Source organism: Peromyscus eremicus, chromosome 15 (assembly GCF_949786415.1).
Source record: "Peromyscus eremicus chromosome 15, PerEre_H2_v1, whole genome shotgun sequence".
Taxonomy (NCBI): Eukaryota; Metazoa; Chordata; class Mammalia; order Rodentia; family Cricetidae; genus Peromyscus; species Peromyscus eremicus.
Genome location: NC_081431.1, coordinates 59,219,526 through 59,238,714, shown reverse-complemented (window position 1 = coordinate 59,238,714; position 19,189 = coordinate 59,219,526). Strand labels below are relative to the sequence as shown.

Below are 19,189 nucleotides of genomic sequence, written 5' to 3'. Positions count from 1 at the left end.
CCAAGGAAACCTCTCAGCCACAATTGAAACACAGGACGTGTTTTTAAAACATCTTTAAAACATCTCCCAACTCTTGGAAGATTAAGTCCATTTGCATAACCTCTGTCAGACTGGAGACAGCTAGCATTAGTTATCTCCTCAAAAACAAACAAAAAAGTTCACTTAAAGATGAACTTGAGATTCAAAGAATTAAAAAAAAATGAAAAAAAAAGAATCCATCTTCCATAGCTGAGCAATATAATTAAAAAAGTAAAAAGATGAAAAAAAATTGAAAAAAATGAAAAAACAAAAAGCAAAAACAAAAAAACACCACCAAAATTCAATAAGATCCAATTTCTGGTCTTCAAGATTTCTTCACCTATTAAGAAAAAAAAACAGAAACCTTCCCCCATCTTTATTATCTGTATAATAAAAGCATACTGTATGTAGAAATATAAAGTGTTTTATGTATATAATATGCATATACATATATACTTATACACACACACAAATGTATAGAAATAAAACATTTGGGTAATTATCCTTTTAAAATATAATATAAAAGCCTCCAGATTTGGGTTCATTATAAAAATAGTGAACTTAATTAACTCTTATACCAAAGTACCATGAAGTTAACGTTACTGAATTTTACCCAGCCACAAAATCAAGATGAAAAGAAATCCATGTATATGGATACAGTGATATATATGTCAATGTCTATGGTATGTATAACAATCGTTATCAGGGGGTGTTTAACCAAAAAAGGTAGAAGCGTATCGTTACAGAGTAACTACAGAGTGGGGCAGCGAGCTGAAGAAGGCAGAGCAGCATTATAGCCATTCCCAACCAGCTCGGGCGAAGAAACACAGAGACGCTAAAGGAAGCTATTTTTCCTCCTTTATATCAACACAAACATCACTGGCATGGCATTCAATGCTGGCCCTGCAAAGGCTTGTTACACTAGTTCCAATTCTTTACTATTGATGGTTATAGCTAAGGACTTCACTCCAGTTGGTAAAAGGGTAAATTTGGGGGAGATGAAATTTCACTTCACAATGAATGGTACATTTACCATTTAAGAATTTAAAAAAAAAAAAAAAAAAAAAAGCTATTTCGATACACAGAAATGAGTTTCAAAACCAGCCCAGTAACAAAGCCATTTTGATTCTTATGTAATAAATACTACATACTTTCTATGCTAAATCTTGCCAAGCACTATCCAAGACAAAACTAAAATCAAGACTTTAAAAAAAAGTGGACACCTTTTACTCACACTTAATACTAGTCAATTTTCCAGGAATTTTTTGGGCAGGGAATATCCCCAAATCTAAAATGAAAAAAAGGAAAAATTGGGATCTTACATTAGTTATTCAGTCTGAAACGTCTAATAGACTTAATAAAAGTCATTATTTTCTGGCCTCCCACTCAGTCATAGAAACAGACTCTCAGAGTGGAAAGGAACCTGAAAGGGCCACTGAGATCAGTTTACTCATTTCAACAACAATGCCAAACAATAAAATATAACTGCTTATTTCAGTTAATACAGGGGCCCAAACGTCATAGTTAGGAATACCATGCTATGGACCATAAAGTATCCTTAAAAAAAAAAAAAAATGAACAAACTACAGAAATATTCTCTGGGAAACTCATACTGGGTTTGCCATATTCATGAGGCTTGTATTCTAAATCCTACTCAATATTTTTGGTTTTACAAATGTTTAATGTTTACTAATAGGTTACCTATATAATCCTTGTTTTTGTACTGTATTATAAAAGACTAGCAGTCATTCTTTTCTAGTTGTTTTTTAATGTTCTCCTTTTATACAGACTTAATCCTAACTATAAAGGGCAATTTTATCATACCCAGTCATTTGACATTATAAACAGACCAGTATAAGGTAATTATGAACTTCCAAATATGAAACAATTTGTGGGTTTTCATTCTGTCAAATTGTGTCAGGGGTTTTAAAGAAATTAAAAAATAGGGAAGGGAAAGAATATGTTAGTGCAACCACTAACACATTCTAAATGCCTTTGTGCTTACAGAAGTCCTGAATCACAATACTTACACAAATCACTGATTTCCGAGTAATCAAACCTTCCATGTTGGAAGAAATTTTTACTCAAATCAATGACCAGTTCAATCGACCAACCAGAAATACCTAAGCCCTTCAAAGCTGCACTGCCTTTTCTCATTCACTCTTTTCTCCCTCAACTGATAGGACACTTTGATCGATGTTAGCTACACTGAGTGACAACTGTGAATCTTCTAAGTTAACCTTCATTTCTTCTTCATCATCAGCATATGGCCTCTGCGGAGTTTTCAGCTTTCTTGTACTTTTGGATTTCCCCGGGTTTTGCATTTTTGTAAGACAGGATCTTAATTGCTGCCCCGGCTGGTCTCAAATTCATGTGCTAAAGTTATAATCCAGCCTCACCATCTCAAATAGCCAGGACTACAGGCACCCGTGACCACACCCAGCTATTTTTTTTAAAGAATAAATAGTATGACTACATATAATAACAATAGCAATAAGATATAGTAATATAGCAAAAGCTGCCCAGTTTAAGTAGAAAAAGGAAAAAGAAGTTAAGGTAATATTTCTTTTTCATTGTTCTGAACAGCCTTATTTTCAGGGTCCCAGCTCAGAATCAATGTAGAATAGTCATAGTTAACATTCTCCAAGTTCATTTTCAGAAATATCAGCTGTTCTACATTATCAAAGTCCATGTTCATGATCTGCTTTGGATGAAAGCGGCTGTTTGTGGTAAACATGCACTCCGATTGCCAACTACACATGGGGCAACTCAGATACTGAATGGCAACTTGGGTCAAAGCTGGCCATATGCTCACCTTCCTCTGCCAGTAAACCAAAGGGTCATCACCTCCTGAGAGCTCTGAATACTTCTCTTTGAAGTACTCATCCACTACTGCTACAGCAGAGGGGAACAGGAAGCTTCTGCTTCCAATAGCAACACTGTCTGCGGCTGAGCTATCCATAGAACCTGAATTGGAGGTGCCTTCTTTTATAGAAGTAAATGAATCAGTTCCTAATCTAACTAAAGGGCCAGATGCTTCCGAGGTTGCAATTTGGCAGGCCCCAGGCGACGATTCCATATAATTACAAACCTCTTCTGCAAGGATCTGTTTATAAGTCTCTAAATCAGCACCTTGAGGAAAAAAGTCTTCCAAACTGTTCTTAAAACAAGGATCTAACAAAGTAGCCAAGATACAATGCTTGGATTTGAGCATGGCACTTAGTAGGGCATCAGTTTCAAGTTTCAAAGATAAACTGTCTACCAGATTAAGGGCCTGAGTAATACCTCTGACTTGAAAATCTTCTCTGAGTCTCTGCAGGGAAAAGAGGAGATGATGGATTAGGGGCAGCACCTGATTCAATCCCGTGGTCTTTACACTCACTTTCTGGGTGGCCTCCTCAAATGGCTTCAGAATGTCACAGACGTGTGTCATTAGAGTCCACTGGAGTGAAGTGAGCACAACTCCACTGGCTCGACCCAGACTGTGGTGAACAGAGTAGCAATGCTCTAGAAGCCATTTTAACATGTAAAAGGTAGAAATCCAGTGGCCACTTTCATCCTGCTTCAGATTCTTCCACGGAAGCTGGTGATCGTTCTGGAACTCTTGTAGTATCTGGCGGGCTTTGACTGAATGGCTAAAATGATGGCAGGTTTTTCTAGCAGCCACTAACATATTTTCAATGCTTTTGTGCTCACAGAAGAAGTCCTGAATCACTATATTTAAACAGTGCAGGAAGCATGGCACATGGGTAAAACCACCTCCTTTGATTGCATGTACCACATTAGAGGAGTTGTCAGAAACAATGAAGCTAGGGGTAAGAAAATTAGGAGAAAGCCACAGACCAATCTGGTCATTTAATTCTTGTAAAATGTTAGTTATCAAACAGTCTTTGGCTAGGCCTGTAACACAAAGTACTGCCCACTTTCTAAAATTAGGGGTCCCACCACTACTGGGGGAAGATGCAGTTTCCAAAGAGACCCAGTGTACAGTCACAATGAAGTAGTCTGTGGAAGGGTCATGGGTCCATATGTCAACAGTCAGGTGGATCTTTTGGCTTTGAACATTCTCTAAAGTTAAGAAAATTTTTTCTCTAACAGAATCATATAACTGAGGTACAGCTTTGGTGAAAAAATAAGTCTCTGATGGCAATCTATAGTCAGGAGCAACAATCTGTAGAAAGCGCTGAAAAGCTGGGGTTGAGAAATAGTTGTAAGGATGCATATCTTCCACAATCATCTGAATAAGCGCCTGACTTATCTGACTGGAGGCTGAATTCTCACAATGTGGTGGTGTTTCTCTCTCTTGTTCATGCACCGGATTGGCTTGCTCTGCAACAGGAACAGGACTCTCAGATCTAGGTTCAACCTCTAAAACAGGAGGTTCATCAGTATCAGAGTCACTAAGGTCCTCAGCTGTTAAATCTTGGCTGCCTGATGACTTTTCTCCATGCAAAGTATCATTCAAGAGATCACTGCTCTCAGTCTCAGTCTCATCCAATCCATTTCCAATAGCACCACTGTCTTTGTTGGCAACAGCCCAGTGGATGGGATGTGTGGCCTGAAGGTGCCGTTGAAGTGTGGACGTTCCTAAGTGGGAACCTGGCCTACCCCGGCTCACGCTTCTTTTACATATGTTACACACAGCTCTTGAGACGTGCTGAGGATCAGTATAAAAAAAATTCCAAACTGCAGATGTCTTGGCTCTGGTTCCAGGAATTAAGGCATGCTTGACAATGTTGCTTTTGATGAGAAATCGCCCTCTTTTTGCCCTCAGGGCATCAGAGGCTGATTTATCACGTTTCTTACCCATTCTGTTTTCATCTAATGAATCTGTAGGAATATACTCAAAGCTTCCATTGCTCTCAGGAGAAGAAGGAGATAAAGACAAATCCAAGGTAAAGTCCTCCTCCCCATTAGTGACTCCAAACTTGTTGGCCCTGGTCCAGTGAGGAGAATGCCTTGCCTGGAGATGTCGCTGAAGAGTAGATGTACCCAGATGGCTGCCTGGCTTGCCCCGGCTGACACTCTTTTCACACAGGTTACAAATAGCTCTCCAGGTATACTGGGGGTCAACATGAAAGAAGTGCCATACGATGGAGGTCTTGGCTCTGGTACTGGGGAGATAGATTTGCTTGTCTATATTGCTCTCAAAGAGACTTTCTTCATCTTGCTCAGGGGCACTGGACGCTAACAAAGCAGGGGCATCCGCAACAGGTCTTCCAGACCCCAAATCCTTACTAAACTTCTTGGCAAGGATCAGTTTCTTTCGGCGCCGTTTCCCCTTAATTCGCAAACCCTTCTTTCTTTTCTTTTTAGCAGGTAATTTTGTCTCTTTGTTCACTCCTTCTGCCACCATCTTTCCCTCTACCACATCATCTTCTTCTGCATTTGAATTAATGGAAACACATCCCAGAATCCCAGCATCACTGAAAGTCCTGCATCTTCGGCCAGGAGAAATCGAGGAAACTGGTACACTCAAAGTACATACACTCATTCTCTTGGTCTCCAAAATCCGTAGCAGAATCTTCCGGTGGGTTTACCACTCCGGCAGAAATACAGCGGTCCCTCTCCCTTGTATTACCTTTCCTCCAGTTCCTATGGGCGTCAAATTCACTTTCACCCAATGACTTCCCAGCCAGGTTATTTTTGGAGGAAAAATAACAGCAGTGGAGGACATTCCCAAACTCTGTCTTGCAGGGCGTCAGGAGTCCTTTTAACTTTCTGAATTCAAACAGTCCAGTGTCCTCATGTTATAGAAAAAAGAACTGAGGCCCATTTTCCCACAGTCATGGAATCTAGAGCAGCTAAAAGTCAGGTCTTCCAAATCCAAGGTTCATACTAATGCTGCTGTATCAAGAACTTCATCTGCTGGAAATGCCTTCAGTTCTTACAACGTGTACTTTTAATGAATCCACATGACAACATTGACTTTCCCTTAATTTGAGGATTATTTTCAGGAAATTTCACTTAAATATCATTCAACAGTCATCATTTAGGACTGTGATTTGCCAATACAACCCAAAAAAGTCAATTCTGGAAAGCTAAATCAGATTCCACATACTGGTCATTAGCAGTAAACTCTAGTTGTGCCCTTTCTGTTCTGACATTTTGAAAAATGTAGGTGGCTGAAAAAAAATTATCTGGAAATAAAACTTTAAAACAAGGTAACAAGCTGTATTTTTCATTTACGGTTTCTCTCACGAGTACATACTTTTAGACTGAAAGCAAAGCGTTACAGCCTGTTAAGAGTTCACAAGTTGACATTCTATGAGCAACCAAAGTGAAATGAGCTTTCCTCTTCCGTGGATTCCCTCCCCTGCCCCCAACACCAACACGTTTACCCTACGAAAGCATGGCTATCACTAGCTCCACAGCCGCCGCCTCAGAGTTCACAACCAAAGCCTGGTAGATGTCAACAGAACGCGCCTTCCCCATAGGGATCCGCACCGATTATGGGCATCTAAGGGGTGTTCTTCATTACGGTCTCACCAATCCTACAAGAACGAAGAGTCCCTGTAGCTCTTGACTCCGAGGATGAGGGCTGGAGTGGGAGAGGAATCAGGGTGGGGAGTGGGTATAGGACACCAGAATTCGACTACGTAAGTGGAACAGGAGAAAAATCTCCCCAAGTAGTAGGACCCTAGAGAGGAATGAGAGTAGGTAAACTCGGGTCCAGGCACTCGTTCCGATTTAGGGAGGGAGGGTCGGCTAACTAAAGAGACGGATTCTGGAAAGAAAGCAACCTAGCGTCTGTTTTTCCTCCGGGGGTCCGAAACAGTCGCTCTCCAGGGGCTACCCGGGAATCCCGGTTCCGGAACACCGGATATGGGGGGGAGGGGAAGAGGTTGGCAAGGGAGCAGGCGCCGTGGGGGGTGGGGCGGAGCGGGTGGGGGCGGGGAGGGTGGGAAAGTGAGCTGGAGTCTGGCTAGGAGCCCGGCCGGCCACGGCCGCGGGCGGGAGTCCCGGGAGCTGCCGCGCCGATGGGCCCAGCTCGGACTTCCCGGGCTAGGCCGAAACTCGGGCGAGGGGAGGCCGCTGCCACTCCCCTCGCCCTCTCCTCCCTCCCAGGCCCCAAGTCACCCGGGAATCAAAAAACGGGTCTAGTTACCAGAGAACAGAAACTTTACCGAACCGATGACACTGTCAGGGATTCCCGCGTGCTGCCACGTCTTTCTCTTTCCTTAGCCGCGGTCGCCCGCCGTCCTCACAGCAGCAGAACAAGCAGAAACCCAAGACTGCCAGCGTCAAAGATGGCGCCCGGCTACAGGCTGGGCTCTAAGGCTGGGCCAGTAAAAGTGCCAGCACGACGCAAGCGCAGGCATTCTGGGAGTTGTAGTTTCCTCTATGAGGCGAGCCTTAAGATGGCTTCTTGGGTCATAGGGTCACGTGCCACGGAGGCGCGGGGACGTGACGTTCTTTCTCTGGACCGGGATGTCTCTCAGAAAATAACTTTTCACGAAAGTTTTGTTGTCAGTTCACAGGAGATAAGCAGGAAACCTGTTTTTAACCAAAGTTTGTATAATGAGTAAGTCGTCCAAAGTTGATATAAATTTAATTAAAAATCAGCGCTAAACCCGGCGGTTGTGGCACACGCCTGGGGAGGCAGGGGCAGGCGAATCTCTGTAAGTTCGAGGCCAGCCTGGTCTACAGCGCGAGTTCCAGGACAGCCAGGGCTCCACACACAGAGAGAGAGAGGGAGAGACCCTGCCTCAAAAGTCCAAAAGAAGAAGAGGAGGAAGAGAAAAAGGAAGGAAGGAAGGAAGGAAGGAAGGAAGGAAGGAAGGAAGGAAAGAAAGACCCAAAAACTAAATAAATAAACCTGCTCTAGGGCAGCGCGGTGTTTACAATTCGATCATCTAGTAGATTTTTGGTTTTTTGAGACAGGGTTTCTCTGTGTAGCTTTGCGCCTTTCCTGGATCTCACTCTGTAGACCAGGCTGGCCTCAAACTCATAGAGATCCACCTGCCTCTGCCTCCCAAGTGCTGGGATTAAAGGCGTGCGCCACCACCGCCCGGCCCTCTAGTAGTTTTATAATCCCATCACCCATTAAAACAAGCCAGGTGTGGAAAACAAACTAGGTGTGGCAGAGGCAGGCAGATGTCTGTGAGTTCAAGTCCACTGTGGTCCACATCGTGAGCTCCAGTATAACCAGGACTATTTAGAGAGACCCTTTCTCACAAAAACAAAATAACAACAACAAAAACATACTGTAGGGTTGAGGATGTATAAATACATAGTTTAATGGCTTGGTGATAGCGTCAGGGCTCAACTTTTGGTGCACCGCACTTCCATTAAAGAAACTACTTTTCTCATGCAAAGTTGAAGGACTTGCAGACAGGAAGCTTTTTGGTTTTTTTGTTGTTGGTTTTTTGTTTTTTCTGGTTTTTGGTTTTTCGAGACAGGGTTTCTCTGTGTAGTTTTGGTGCCTGACCTGGAACTTGCTCTGTAGATAAGGCTGGCCTTGAACTCACAGAGATCCATCTCCTGAGTGCTGGGATTAAAGGCGCAGTCACCACAGCCCAGCGCAGACAGGAAGTTTTGTTCAGGAGGGTTTCCTTTATTTACATTTATCTGTTTGTTTGTTTGTGTCTTTTGAGACAGAGCTTGCTCTGTAGAGCATGCTGGCCTCTAATCCGTAGCAATCCTGCCTCTGCCTCTTCAGATCTAGGACCACAGGCATCTGCTATCATGACTGGCTAGTTGCTTTTCTTTCTTAAAACGAATGTGTGTTTGAAAAATAATTCCTCTTGATAAGAAAGTTCTGCCGGGCGGTGGTGGCACACACCTTTAATCCCAGCAATCGGGAGGTTGAACCAGGTGGATCTCTGTGAGTTTGAGGCCAGCCTGGTCTACAGAGTGAGTTCCAGGACAGGCACCAAAACAACACAGAGAAAGAAAGAAAGAAAAAAAAAGAAAGTTCTAAGGTAGCACTGTCTGTAAAGCACTTTCCATGGAAGCCTGGTGGCGTCAGATCCCCGAATCCATAAAGTTGTCCTCTGACCTTTGAAGGTATACTGTGGCAGGAACACAGGAACACTCAATAATAGCAAAAAAAAAAAAAAAAAAAAAAAGAAAAAAAAAAAAGAAAGAAAGAAAAGAAAAGAAAATTGTGAGGGGAGCCAGGGTTCTGAGTTCAATTCCCAGGTTGGGGAGCATCAGGAAGTTTAGGAAAAGCCGGAGAGAGGGAGGATTTTTTAATTAAAGTTGGGGCCAAAAAGGAAAAAATTCAAGCAATTTCCTCTCTTTCATTATTCACATTATCCCGTACTTTCTCTATTGAAAGTGTCGTCAAAAACAAACACCTAAGTACTAAGTACTAATCTAGTTTCTGGGAAAGAATCTCCTACTAATTTAGCATATATCCTAACTTTTTATACACAGTTTTATGTAAGTATCACACAGGTAGAGCTATTAGTGATAATGCAATACACCTTTTAAAATTGTACATGGGAGGCTGAAGAGATGGCTCAACAGTGAAGAGTAAATATTCCCCTTCTACAAGTCCCAAGTTCGATTCCCAGCATCCGTGCTGATGGTTCACCACCATCCAACAGTCCAGGGACTCTGACACCTTCTTCTCCTCCATCGGGCAGCACTTGCACTCATACTTGTACATACTCACCCCACATATCTACGCGTAATTTAAAATAAAATAGACAGTATTTTATTTTGCTATTTTGTGTGGGTGGCTGTTTTGTCTGCATGTGTGGCTGGGCACCATGTGCATGTAGTGTCCTCAGAGGTCAGAAAGGGGTATCATGCCCTAGGACTGGAATTACAGATGGTAGATGAATGTGAGCTGTCCTGTGGGGGCTGGGGACTGAATTTAGGTCCTCTAGAAGAGCAGCCAGGGATTCTGAGTCATTGCTCCAGCTCTCCCACCCCCCATCCCCCCAAAAAGAAAGCTTTTTCTTTTTCTTTCTTTCTTTCTTTTTTTCTTTGTTTGTTTGTTTGTTTGTTTGTTTGTTTGTTTGTTTTTTTTTTCGAGACAGGGTTTCTCTGTAGCTTTGCGCCTTTTCCTGGAACTCACTTGGTAGCCCAGGCTGGCCTCGAACTCACAGAGATCCGCCTGGCTCTGCCTCCCGAGTGCTGGGATTAAAGGCGTGCGCCACCACCGCCCGGCTTGTTTGTTTTTTTGAGACAGGGTTTCTCCATGTAGCCCTGGCTGTCCTGGGACTTACTCTGTAGACCAGGCTGGCCTCAAACTCAGAGATCTGCCTGCCTCTGCCTCCTAAGTGCTGAGATTAAAGGCACACCACCGTTAAAGGTGTACCACTACAGAGAGGCCAAAAAACTTAAAAAGTCTTAAAAAAAAAAATGAAAGGCTAGGATTGACCCCAAAAGTTGTTCTCTGTCCTACACACACACACACACACACACACACACACACACACACAGACTTTTTTTTTTGTTTTTTTTTTTTCGAGACAGGTTTTCTCTGTGTAGTTTTGGTGCCTGTCCTGGATCTCCCTCTGTAGACCAGGCTGGCCTCAAACTCACAGAGATCTGACTGACTGTGCCTCCTGAGTGCTGGGATTAAAAGCATATGCTGTACCCGGCTGATAAATATATTTTGAAAAAAAGATATGACCTCTGGGCCTGGTATGGTAATATACACCTGTAATTCCAGTATAGTACTCAGGAGGCAGTGGCACATCCCTTTAATCCCAGCACTGAGGAGGCAAAGGTGGGAGATCTCTGAGTTGAGGCCATCCTAGTCTACAGAACAAATTCTAGGATAGCCAAGGCTACACAGAGAAACTTTATCTGGAAAAACAAATTTATGTAATCAGAAGTTTTCCCTCACCACTGTTTGTTCCCAAATACCCAGCAGCTGCTTTCTAAATTACCACACAGAGGCTTATATCAGTTATAAATGACCAGCTGATAACTTAGGCTTGTTACTAGCTATCTCTTACATTTAAATTAACCCATAATTCTTATCTATGTTTAGCCACATGGCTTGGTATATTTTCCCAGTAAGACGTTCTTTGCTTCTCTGTGTTTTCCCTCAATTCTCTGACTCCACCCTTCCTCTTCCCAGAATTCTCCTAGTCTGACTCTCACACTCAATCTCTTCCTGCCCAGCTATCAGCCAATCAGCTTTATTATTAACAATGAGCATAATCCACAGCAACTTTAAGTTGTAATGACAGATAAGCCAGCGCAGGGACGCTCAGGGTGCTCCTGGAAGTTCACTTTGTTTTATTTTTTTGTCACAGGTTGGTTTGTTTGTTTTCTGTTACTGTATTTTGAGACAGAGTCTCACTGGACTTGAACTAGTTGTTCTCCCTCAGCTTCCCAATGCAGGGCTTATAGGCTTGTACAGCCGGCCTTCACCTGTATTTAGATGACTGTGCTAGGTAGGCATTGGAGAATTTGAAAATAGGGCATTTTCCTGTCCATCTGAAAGTTTAGAGTTTTTCTAAAGATACGATAAATATCAATAACAAATAATATCTATCAGGAAATATACACCAAGCATCAAGTTGTGGTTTAGACTGAAGCTACAAACTACATTTTTACACAATCCAGATGTATGTATGTATATGGTAAGACTGTAACTCAAGCATGCTTTAGTGAAAGGGCCAGCTGTTATTACCCTTAACTCCAGCCTCTTTGTACCAAGAAGGAATGGAATGCAGGCCAAGTATTGGCATGTCTTCTGAGATTTTTAAAGAGAGCAGGAGAAAAAGAAAGAGTGGGCGGAAGCACTCACCAGAGATTCGGATTTGTGTGTGTCTGTGGGCACAGATGTGGGTTTGTGGAAGGTAAAAGCCTATTTCAGGTGCCGCCCTCAGCTGCCATTGTTCCTCCCACCATCTGTCCAGGAACTCACCAAGTAGACTAGGCGGGCCGGCAAGCCCCAGGGCCTCAGCCTCCCTAGTGCTGAGATTACAAACCCACACCACGCCCGATTTTTCACGTGGGTTTTAGGAATCAAGCTGAAGTCCTCATGATCCTGTGGTCAGCCATGACTCACAAAGCTATCTCCTCAGCAGCCCAGAATTCAGATTTCTAGTGAAAAAAGCCAAACTTCTAAATTTGGAAGCTCCTTCAAAAAACTCACTTTATGAACTGATTTGCAATCTCTACCTTCCAATTTCTGTAAAGGAATTAAAGAAAAGTTTAAGCAGTGAAGGAAACCATCCACAATAGAAAGTTGATACAATTGTAATTGAACCCAGGGGGGGCAAATTCCAGCCCGAGCAATCAGCAGAATTACCAGTTGTGGCAAGGTGGTTCTGGCTTTAGAGTCGAAGATAATAAATAAGAAAGGGGTTGTGGAATCTCCCTCGGGGCTAAGGGAAGCTGATAAGGCCGAGAGTCCCTGTAAGGAGGCCTAGAGATGCCCTTGTGTGAAACTGTAAAGAGATTACGTTGGAGTCCCCAAGGTGTTGGAGATGCCAGAGTTCTGGGTTAACTGCCAAGAAAAGCTGCAGACCAGGTACGGAAGCAACCCAACAGGAAAAAAAAAAAAAGTGTGTTTTAACTAACAACGCTGAACGGGTTGGACATCTGAAGAGCACTTTGACATCAGACATAGAGATGCAGAATTTGGAGTCTACCTTGCTGGGTTTTGGTCTTGCTTTGGTCCATTACTTCCTCCCTATGTTCCTTTCCCCACGTATATAGTGCATTGTATGTTGGAAGTATGCGATCTGCTTTTTTATTTTGATTTTACAGGGATTACACTTTAAGAGATTGCCACAAATCTCACAAGAGATTTTGAACTTTGGACTTTTAAACAGTGTTGAGGCCGTGATAGACTATGGGGACTTTTGAACTTAGACAGAATGCATTTTTGTATTATGGTATGGCTATAAGCCTCTTGGGCTCTATATTTGAATGCTTAGTCACCAGGGAGTGGCACTATTTGAGAGGATTAGAAGGAGTTGGACGAAGTGTGTCACTAGGAACAGGATTTGAACTTTCTTTCTTTTACTTTTTCTTTCTTTCTTTCTTTCTTTTTTTTTTCTGGTTTTTTGAGACGGAGTTTCTCTGTGTAGCTTTGCGCCTTTCCTGGAACTCGCTTTGTAGACCAGGCTGGCCTCGAAGTCATAGAGATCCACCTGCCTCTGCCTCCTGAGTACTGGGATTAAAGGCGTGTGCCACCACCACCCGACAGGATTTGAGCTTTCAAAAGCCCACACCAGGCCAAGCATATCTCCCTCTCCCTCTCTCTGCTTGTGAATTAGGATGTAGCTCTCAGCTCCTTCTCCAGCAGCACACCTACCTGCCGCCATGCTCCCTGCCATGGTGTAATGGAGTGGACTAAGCCTCTGAAACTATAAACAAGTCTCCAATTAAATACTTTCTTTCATAAGAGTTGCCTTGGTCATTGTCTTGTCACAAGCAAGAGAACACTGACTAGAACAAGTGTTTAACATCTCTTCTGGAGTGTTGGTCTTAGTGAATGGTGTTATCTACCATCCATTCAACTACTGAGGCCAGAAAACTGGGCAGTATTAAGGACTTTATTCATATAGGACATCCTACTCACTTTATCCCCGAAATACATACTTTTTCTGTGCATCATCAAACCCAAGGCCTCACATACTCTAGACAAGCACTGCATCATGGAGTTACATACCTACATTCCTAGCTTAATGAGTCATGAATTAACTTGTTTTAAATCCATGAGACAGAGTTTCCTGTAGCTTAGCCTTGAACTTACCATGTAGCAGAGGCTGGTCTTGAACTTTTTTTTTTTTTTTTTTTTTTTTTTTTTTAATTTTCCGGAGCTGAGGACCGAACCCAGGGCCTTTTGTTTGCTAGGCAAGCACTCTACCACTGAGCTATATCCCCAACCCCAAAAGTCAAGTTTTAAGTGTTTTATTTTGTTGTTGTTGTTTTTTGTTTTTTTTTTTTTTTTTCCAGACAGGGTTTCTCTGTGTAGCTTTGCGCCTTTCCTGGAACTCACTCTGTAGCCCAGGCTGGCCTCGAACTCACAGAGATCCTCCTGCCTCTGCCTTCCGAGTGCTGGGATTAAAGGCGTGCCCACCACCACCCGGCCTTGAACTCTTTATCTTTCTGCCTCTGTCTTTCAAATGCTGGGATTATAGGTGTATGCCACCACACGTGACTTGAATCTACATTTCTGTCATCATTCCCATTGCTGCCGCCGAGTGCAAGCCTAGACACCCTTGCTTACCATCCACTTTGCCATTATCACTGGTTCTCCTGCCTCTCCATCTTCTTCTTTCTTTAACTGCCTTTCTTTTACATTTTTTTTTAATGATCTTTTGTTTTGTTTTGTTTGTCAAGACAGGGTTTCTCTGTGTAGCTTTGGAGCCTGTCCTGGAACTCTGTAGCCCAGGCTGGCCTGGAACTCACAGAGATCCGCCTGGCTCTGCCTCCTGAGTGCTGGGATTAAAGGCGTGCGCCACCACTGCCCGTTTAACTGCCTTTCAATCACAGAAACTCTCCTCTCCCTCTTCCTCCTCTCGTCTCAAATAATTCAGGGTAGCTTTTAACTCACCATGTAGCCAAGAATGACCTTTGAATTCCTGATCTTTCTGCCTCCATCTTTCAAGTCAAAGATTACAGATATGGGCCAAAATGTCTCTTTAAAAATACAAATATAGCCGGGCGGTGGTGGCGCACGCCTTTAATCCCAGCACTCGGGAGGCAGAGCCAGGCGGATCTATGTGAGTTCGAGGCCAGCCTGGTTTACAGAGTGAGTTCCAGGACAGCCAGGCTACACAGTGAAACTCTGTCTCAAAAAAAATAAATAAATAAAAATAAAAATATCAACAGTCAACTGTAGTGGCACACACTATAATATTGTAATGCTAGTATTATGAGGTATAGGCCAGAGGATCACCGCAAATATAAAGCCAGCCTGGTTCACATAGTAAGAACCATACTAGCCAAGGAGACAGAGTGAGACCCTTTCTCAAAAACCAAAAAATATCTACTGTAATAAATCCACACGAGACTAAGATAGACTATCATGCTAATTAAGCCAGTTAAGACTAAGAATTCTTATTTCAGGTGGTGGTGGTGCACACCTTTAATCCTAGCACTAGGGAGGCAGAGCCAGGTGGATCTCTGTGAGTTCAAGGCCAGCCTACTCTACAGAGCGAGATCCAGGACAGGCACCAAAACTACACAGAGAAACCCTGTCATGAAAAAACAAAACAAACAAACAAAGACTATAAGAATTCTTAAATTTTGGCCAGCAACCAGGATCAGGCTAATGCCTCAAAGTTTCTTGGTTCTGAAGCTCAGGGATAGAACATTTTTTTGTTTGTTTGTTTGTTTGTTTGGTTGGTTTTTTTTTTCTGAGACAGGGTTTCTCTGTGTAGCTTTGCGCCTTTCCTGGAACTCACTCTGTAGCCCAGGCTGGCCTCGAACTCACAGAGATCCGCCTGGCTCTGCCTCCCGAGTGCTGGGATTAAAGGCGTGCGCCACCACCGCCCGGCTGGGATAGAACATTTTTAAAGGCAAAATTCAGAGAAATCACAATTACATCAATGTTAGATGATGGTCAGAATAACCTTGAAATATTTGTTCTGAAAGAACATAGTAGTTATTTCAGACATAACGTCATGGGACGATTAAATTTTGACTTGTACCTTCTTTAGTTTAAGTTTGTATAAACATTAATTATTTTGGTTAATGCATCTGGGCCATGGTCAGAATCATGGAAATCCCAAATGTGTTGCCAAGGCAGACATGATTCTTGGCGTGGGGACATAGAAGGCTGGGAAGTGTCTAAGCAGACACAAAATGGAGTCAGGACAGGAGAGTATTGTCTTAGTCCCTTTATATTACCACTGCTTAACTGAGGAGAACAGGGGTCATGTCTGAGGTAGGAGGATATTTACATTTTATTATATACCATTTGGTTTGGGTTCTAATTTCATTTTACTATACATTACTTTCATTATAGGAAAACTAGTTTTTAAAAATCTCTGTATACTTTGACCTAGCAATTCTACATTGAGTTGTTTATTTTATAACTGTAGTCACACATGGGCAAAAATAATATGCAAGAACATGGTGTACCTAAGTGCCTATAAATACTCCCAGGGCTAAATATTAAATATTACAGCCAGGCTGGAGAGATGGCTTAGCAGTTAAGATCACTGGCTGCTCTTCTAGAAGATTCACTGGGTTCATGGTGGCTCACAGCCATCTGTAACTCCAGTTCCAGAGGACCCAATGCCCTTTTCTGAACTCCACGGGCACCATACATACATGCAGGCAAAACAACCATAAATACAAAAAAAAATTTTTTTAATTAAAAAAACATTGCAGCCATAAAACGAAGCTTCATGCTGTCGTTAAGCATATTCATGTTGAGCTGGGTGGTAGTGGCACACACCTTTAAGCCCAGCACTCAGGAGACAGAGGCAGGCAGATCTCTGAGTTTGATGCCAGCCTGGTCTACAGAACGAGTTCCAGGACAGGCACCAAAACTACACAGAGAAACCCTGTCTCGAAAAACAAAACAAAACAAAACAAAACAAAACAAAAAAAACCCCAAGAATATTTATGTTATGTTGCCAGGCAGTGATAGCGAAAGCCTTTAATTTCCGAAATCGAGAGGCAGAGGCAGGCAGATCTCTGAATTTGAGGCCAACCTGGTCTACAGAGCAAGTTCCAGGGCTGCCAGGGCTACAGAGAGAAACCCTTGTCTTGAAACAAACAAGCACTCCCCTTTCCCCACCCCCTGCAAAAAAGAATATTCACTTTAAAAGCTGGGCATGGTGGTGCACACCTTTAATCCCAGTGCTTGGGAGGCAGAGATAGGCCGATGTTGTGAGTTCTAGTATCTAGTGAGTTCCAAGACAGTCAGAGCTATGTAGAGAGACCCTGTCTCCAAAAAAAATATAAACAAACAAACAAACAAACAAATAAATAAATGAAAGAAAAGAAAGTGGACGTTGCTACATACTAACACACAGAGGCACGTGATACTGAAGTCTGAAGTTCTAGACCAGAAGCCCAGCTCTGAGGATCCCAACAAATCAGGTCCAGTGACTTGCCCCAAAGCCCAGTGCAAAAAAGTCATGGGCAAGGGGGATGTGAGTCAGCATCACTATACTGGGAAGACAAGGGGAACAGCATCCTCAGCTCTGTCTTCTGGGTACAGACATGAGCTCCCAGACTGTAGGAGGAGAGGGCGGAAAGCCGGGCCAGAGGTACATCAGCTCTCTCCTCAGTCTTTTTCAGACTATGATCTGCTTGATCACTATCTCAGGACTGCTCAGCAGGCCCTTGTCCTCTGTAAGAGGGCTCTCATGGCTCCAGGGGTGGATTCCACCCTTATCGCCAGGTGTTTCTCCATCAGACCTGCTGTTTGTTCCAGGACTCCATGTGACTGCAGAACAGAATGACTTAGAACAAAGAACACAGGAGCCAAAGGGAGGCAGAGGAGCCAAAGGTGGCTCCCTCCCCCCTTTATCATGATCATGATATACTGGAATTTATTGTAGCTATAAACCCAGATCAACACTCAGAACTTGGACAAAGCAACCCATCTTATCAACAGGCTACCGAATGATAACCGCCATTCCCAATAAAAGCTCTAAATAACTTGGGATGGAAATTTGCTGAACTAGGTAAGGAATATCCACACAGAACCCTCCAACTAGAACAGCCATTCTAAAGGAACGGCAACTCTCTTAGGGTTTTACACTTTCACTGTCCCATTTCTATTCACTTAACCACCATTGAGAAAAACAAAAAAGAAACGACGACGAAACTAGAAAAAATTGCAATTGTATAGAAGCTCACTGAGACATATAGTTTGGAACTGCACAAGTATTTGAGTGGTTGTCTTTTCTTCTCTTTCTTTCTTTCTTTCTTTTTCTTTTTTTTTTTGGTTTGGTTTTTCGAGACAGGGTTTCTCTGTGTAGCTTTGCGCCTTTCCTGGGACTCACTTGGTAGCCCAGGCTGGCCTCGAACTCACAGAGATCCGCCTGGCTCTGCCTCCCGAGTGCTGGGATTAAAGGCGTGCGCCACCACCGCCTGGCTCTTTTTTTTTTTTTTTTTTTCCTAAGACAAGGTTTCTCGGTGTATCCTTGGCTGTTACCCTGGAACTTGCTCTGTAGCCCAGGCTAGTCTCAACCTCACATAGATCCATCTGCCTCTCTCTGCCTCCTGAGTGCTGGGATTAAAGGCGTGCACCATCGTCACCATTGAGTGGCTATCTTAATCTAGTGGTGCGATGGTTTTACTTGTAAGTTCATTGGAACAAAGTAATTTTAATTTTTGTGCGTTTCCTTGGCTGTCAAGAACACGGCAGTTATACCCTCTTTCAGCTTCTTAATTCAGTGCCATCCTGGAAGGTCTCGCTAGAGGGAAAAGGAAAAGGAAACAGGAGGACTACAGATTGGAAGGTGGGCTCAATGTTTGCTGATAATGTTGTTTACAGTAAGAATCCTGAGGAATCTACAAGACACCTTCAGGCATCTTTTTCTTTTTCTTTCTTTCTTTTTTTTAAACATAAAAACAGGTTATAGCCGGGTGGTGGTGGCGGCGGCGGCGGCGGCAGCAGCAGCAGCAGCAGCAGCAGCAGCAGTGGCACACGCCTTTAATCCCAGCACTTGGGAGGCAGAGCCAGGCGGATCTCTGTGAGTTCAAGGCCAGCCTGGTCTACAGAGTGAGATCCAGGACAGGCACCAACACTACACAGAGAAGCCCTGTCTTGAAAAATCAAAACAAACAAACAAACAAACAAACAACAAGAAAAAACAGGTTATAATTCAAAAGTCCAGGGTTATTTTAAACAGTAAAATATTTTCTCTGTCGAAAATAGTAAAAATGATAACATTTCCCAGTAAGCCCTTTTAAGCCAAATAATAACTGAATTATACATATAAATATTGATTAGATTTTGGGATGCAGAAGAAACCTATCTTCATCTGTTCAGAGAGCTATGTTTTACTTAAGTTGTGTGAGATTCCTATTCATCTTCCCCTTCACTGTTTGATTTATGGCAGACATTTTTCTATAGGCTAATCCATAATCTAAAAAGATTTTTAGCCTCCCCTCCTGAAAGTATGGCCAGCATTTTCTTTCATCAGCTTGATACAGTACAAATTCTTATCCTAATAGTGAAATGTTTCACTAAAGCTTGCCCAGTGATTGGGCAAAACCAAAACTTATTATAAGCCACAGTCATCCTAGGTCCCCTCAGGCATATCTTTTTTAGTTT

The 19,189-nt window shown here is 42.9% G+C and overlaps 2 protein-coding genes across 2 annotated transcripts; both read right to left on the bottom strand.

The window, feature by feature from the left end:
• Window positions 1-351: 351 nt before the first annotated feature.
• LOC131925633 (uncharacterized) lies at window positions 352-1,080 on the bottom strand. Its single transcript, XM_059281014.1, has one exon. The coding sequence runs from the start codon at window positions 817-819 to the stop codon at window positions 721-723; it is 99 nt and encodes a 32-aa protein (XP_059136997.1). The 5' UTR covers window positions 820-1,080; the 3' UTR covers window positions 352-720.
• Window positions 1,081-1,300: 220 nt separating this feature from the next.
• Window positions 1,301-6,458, bottom strand: Zbed6 (zinc finger BED-type containing 6). The gene has a single exon (XM_059281012.1). The coding sequence runs from the start codon at window positions 5,510-5,512 to the stop codon at window positions 2,570-2,572; it is 2,943 nt and encodes a 980-aa protein (XP_059136995.1). The 5' UTR covers window positions 5,513-6,458; the 3' UTR covers window positions 1,301-2,569.
• Window positions 6,459-19,189: the final 12,731 nt, after the last annotated feature.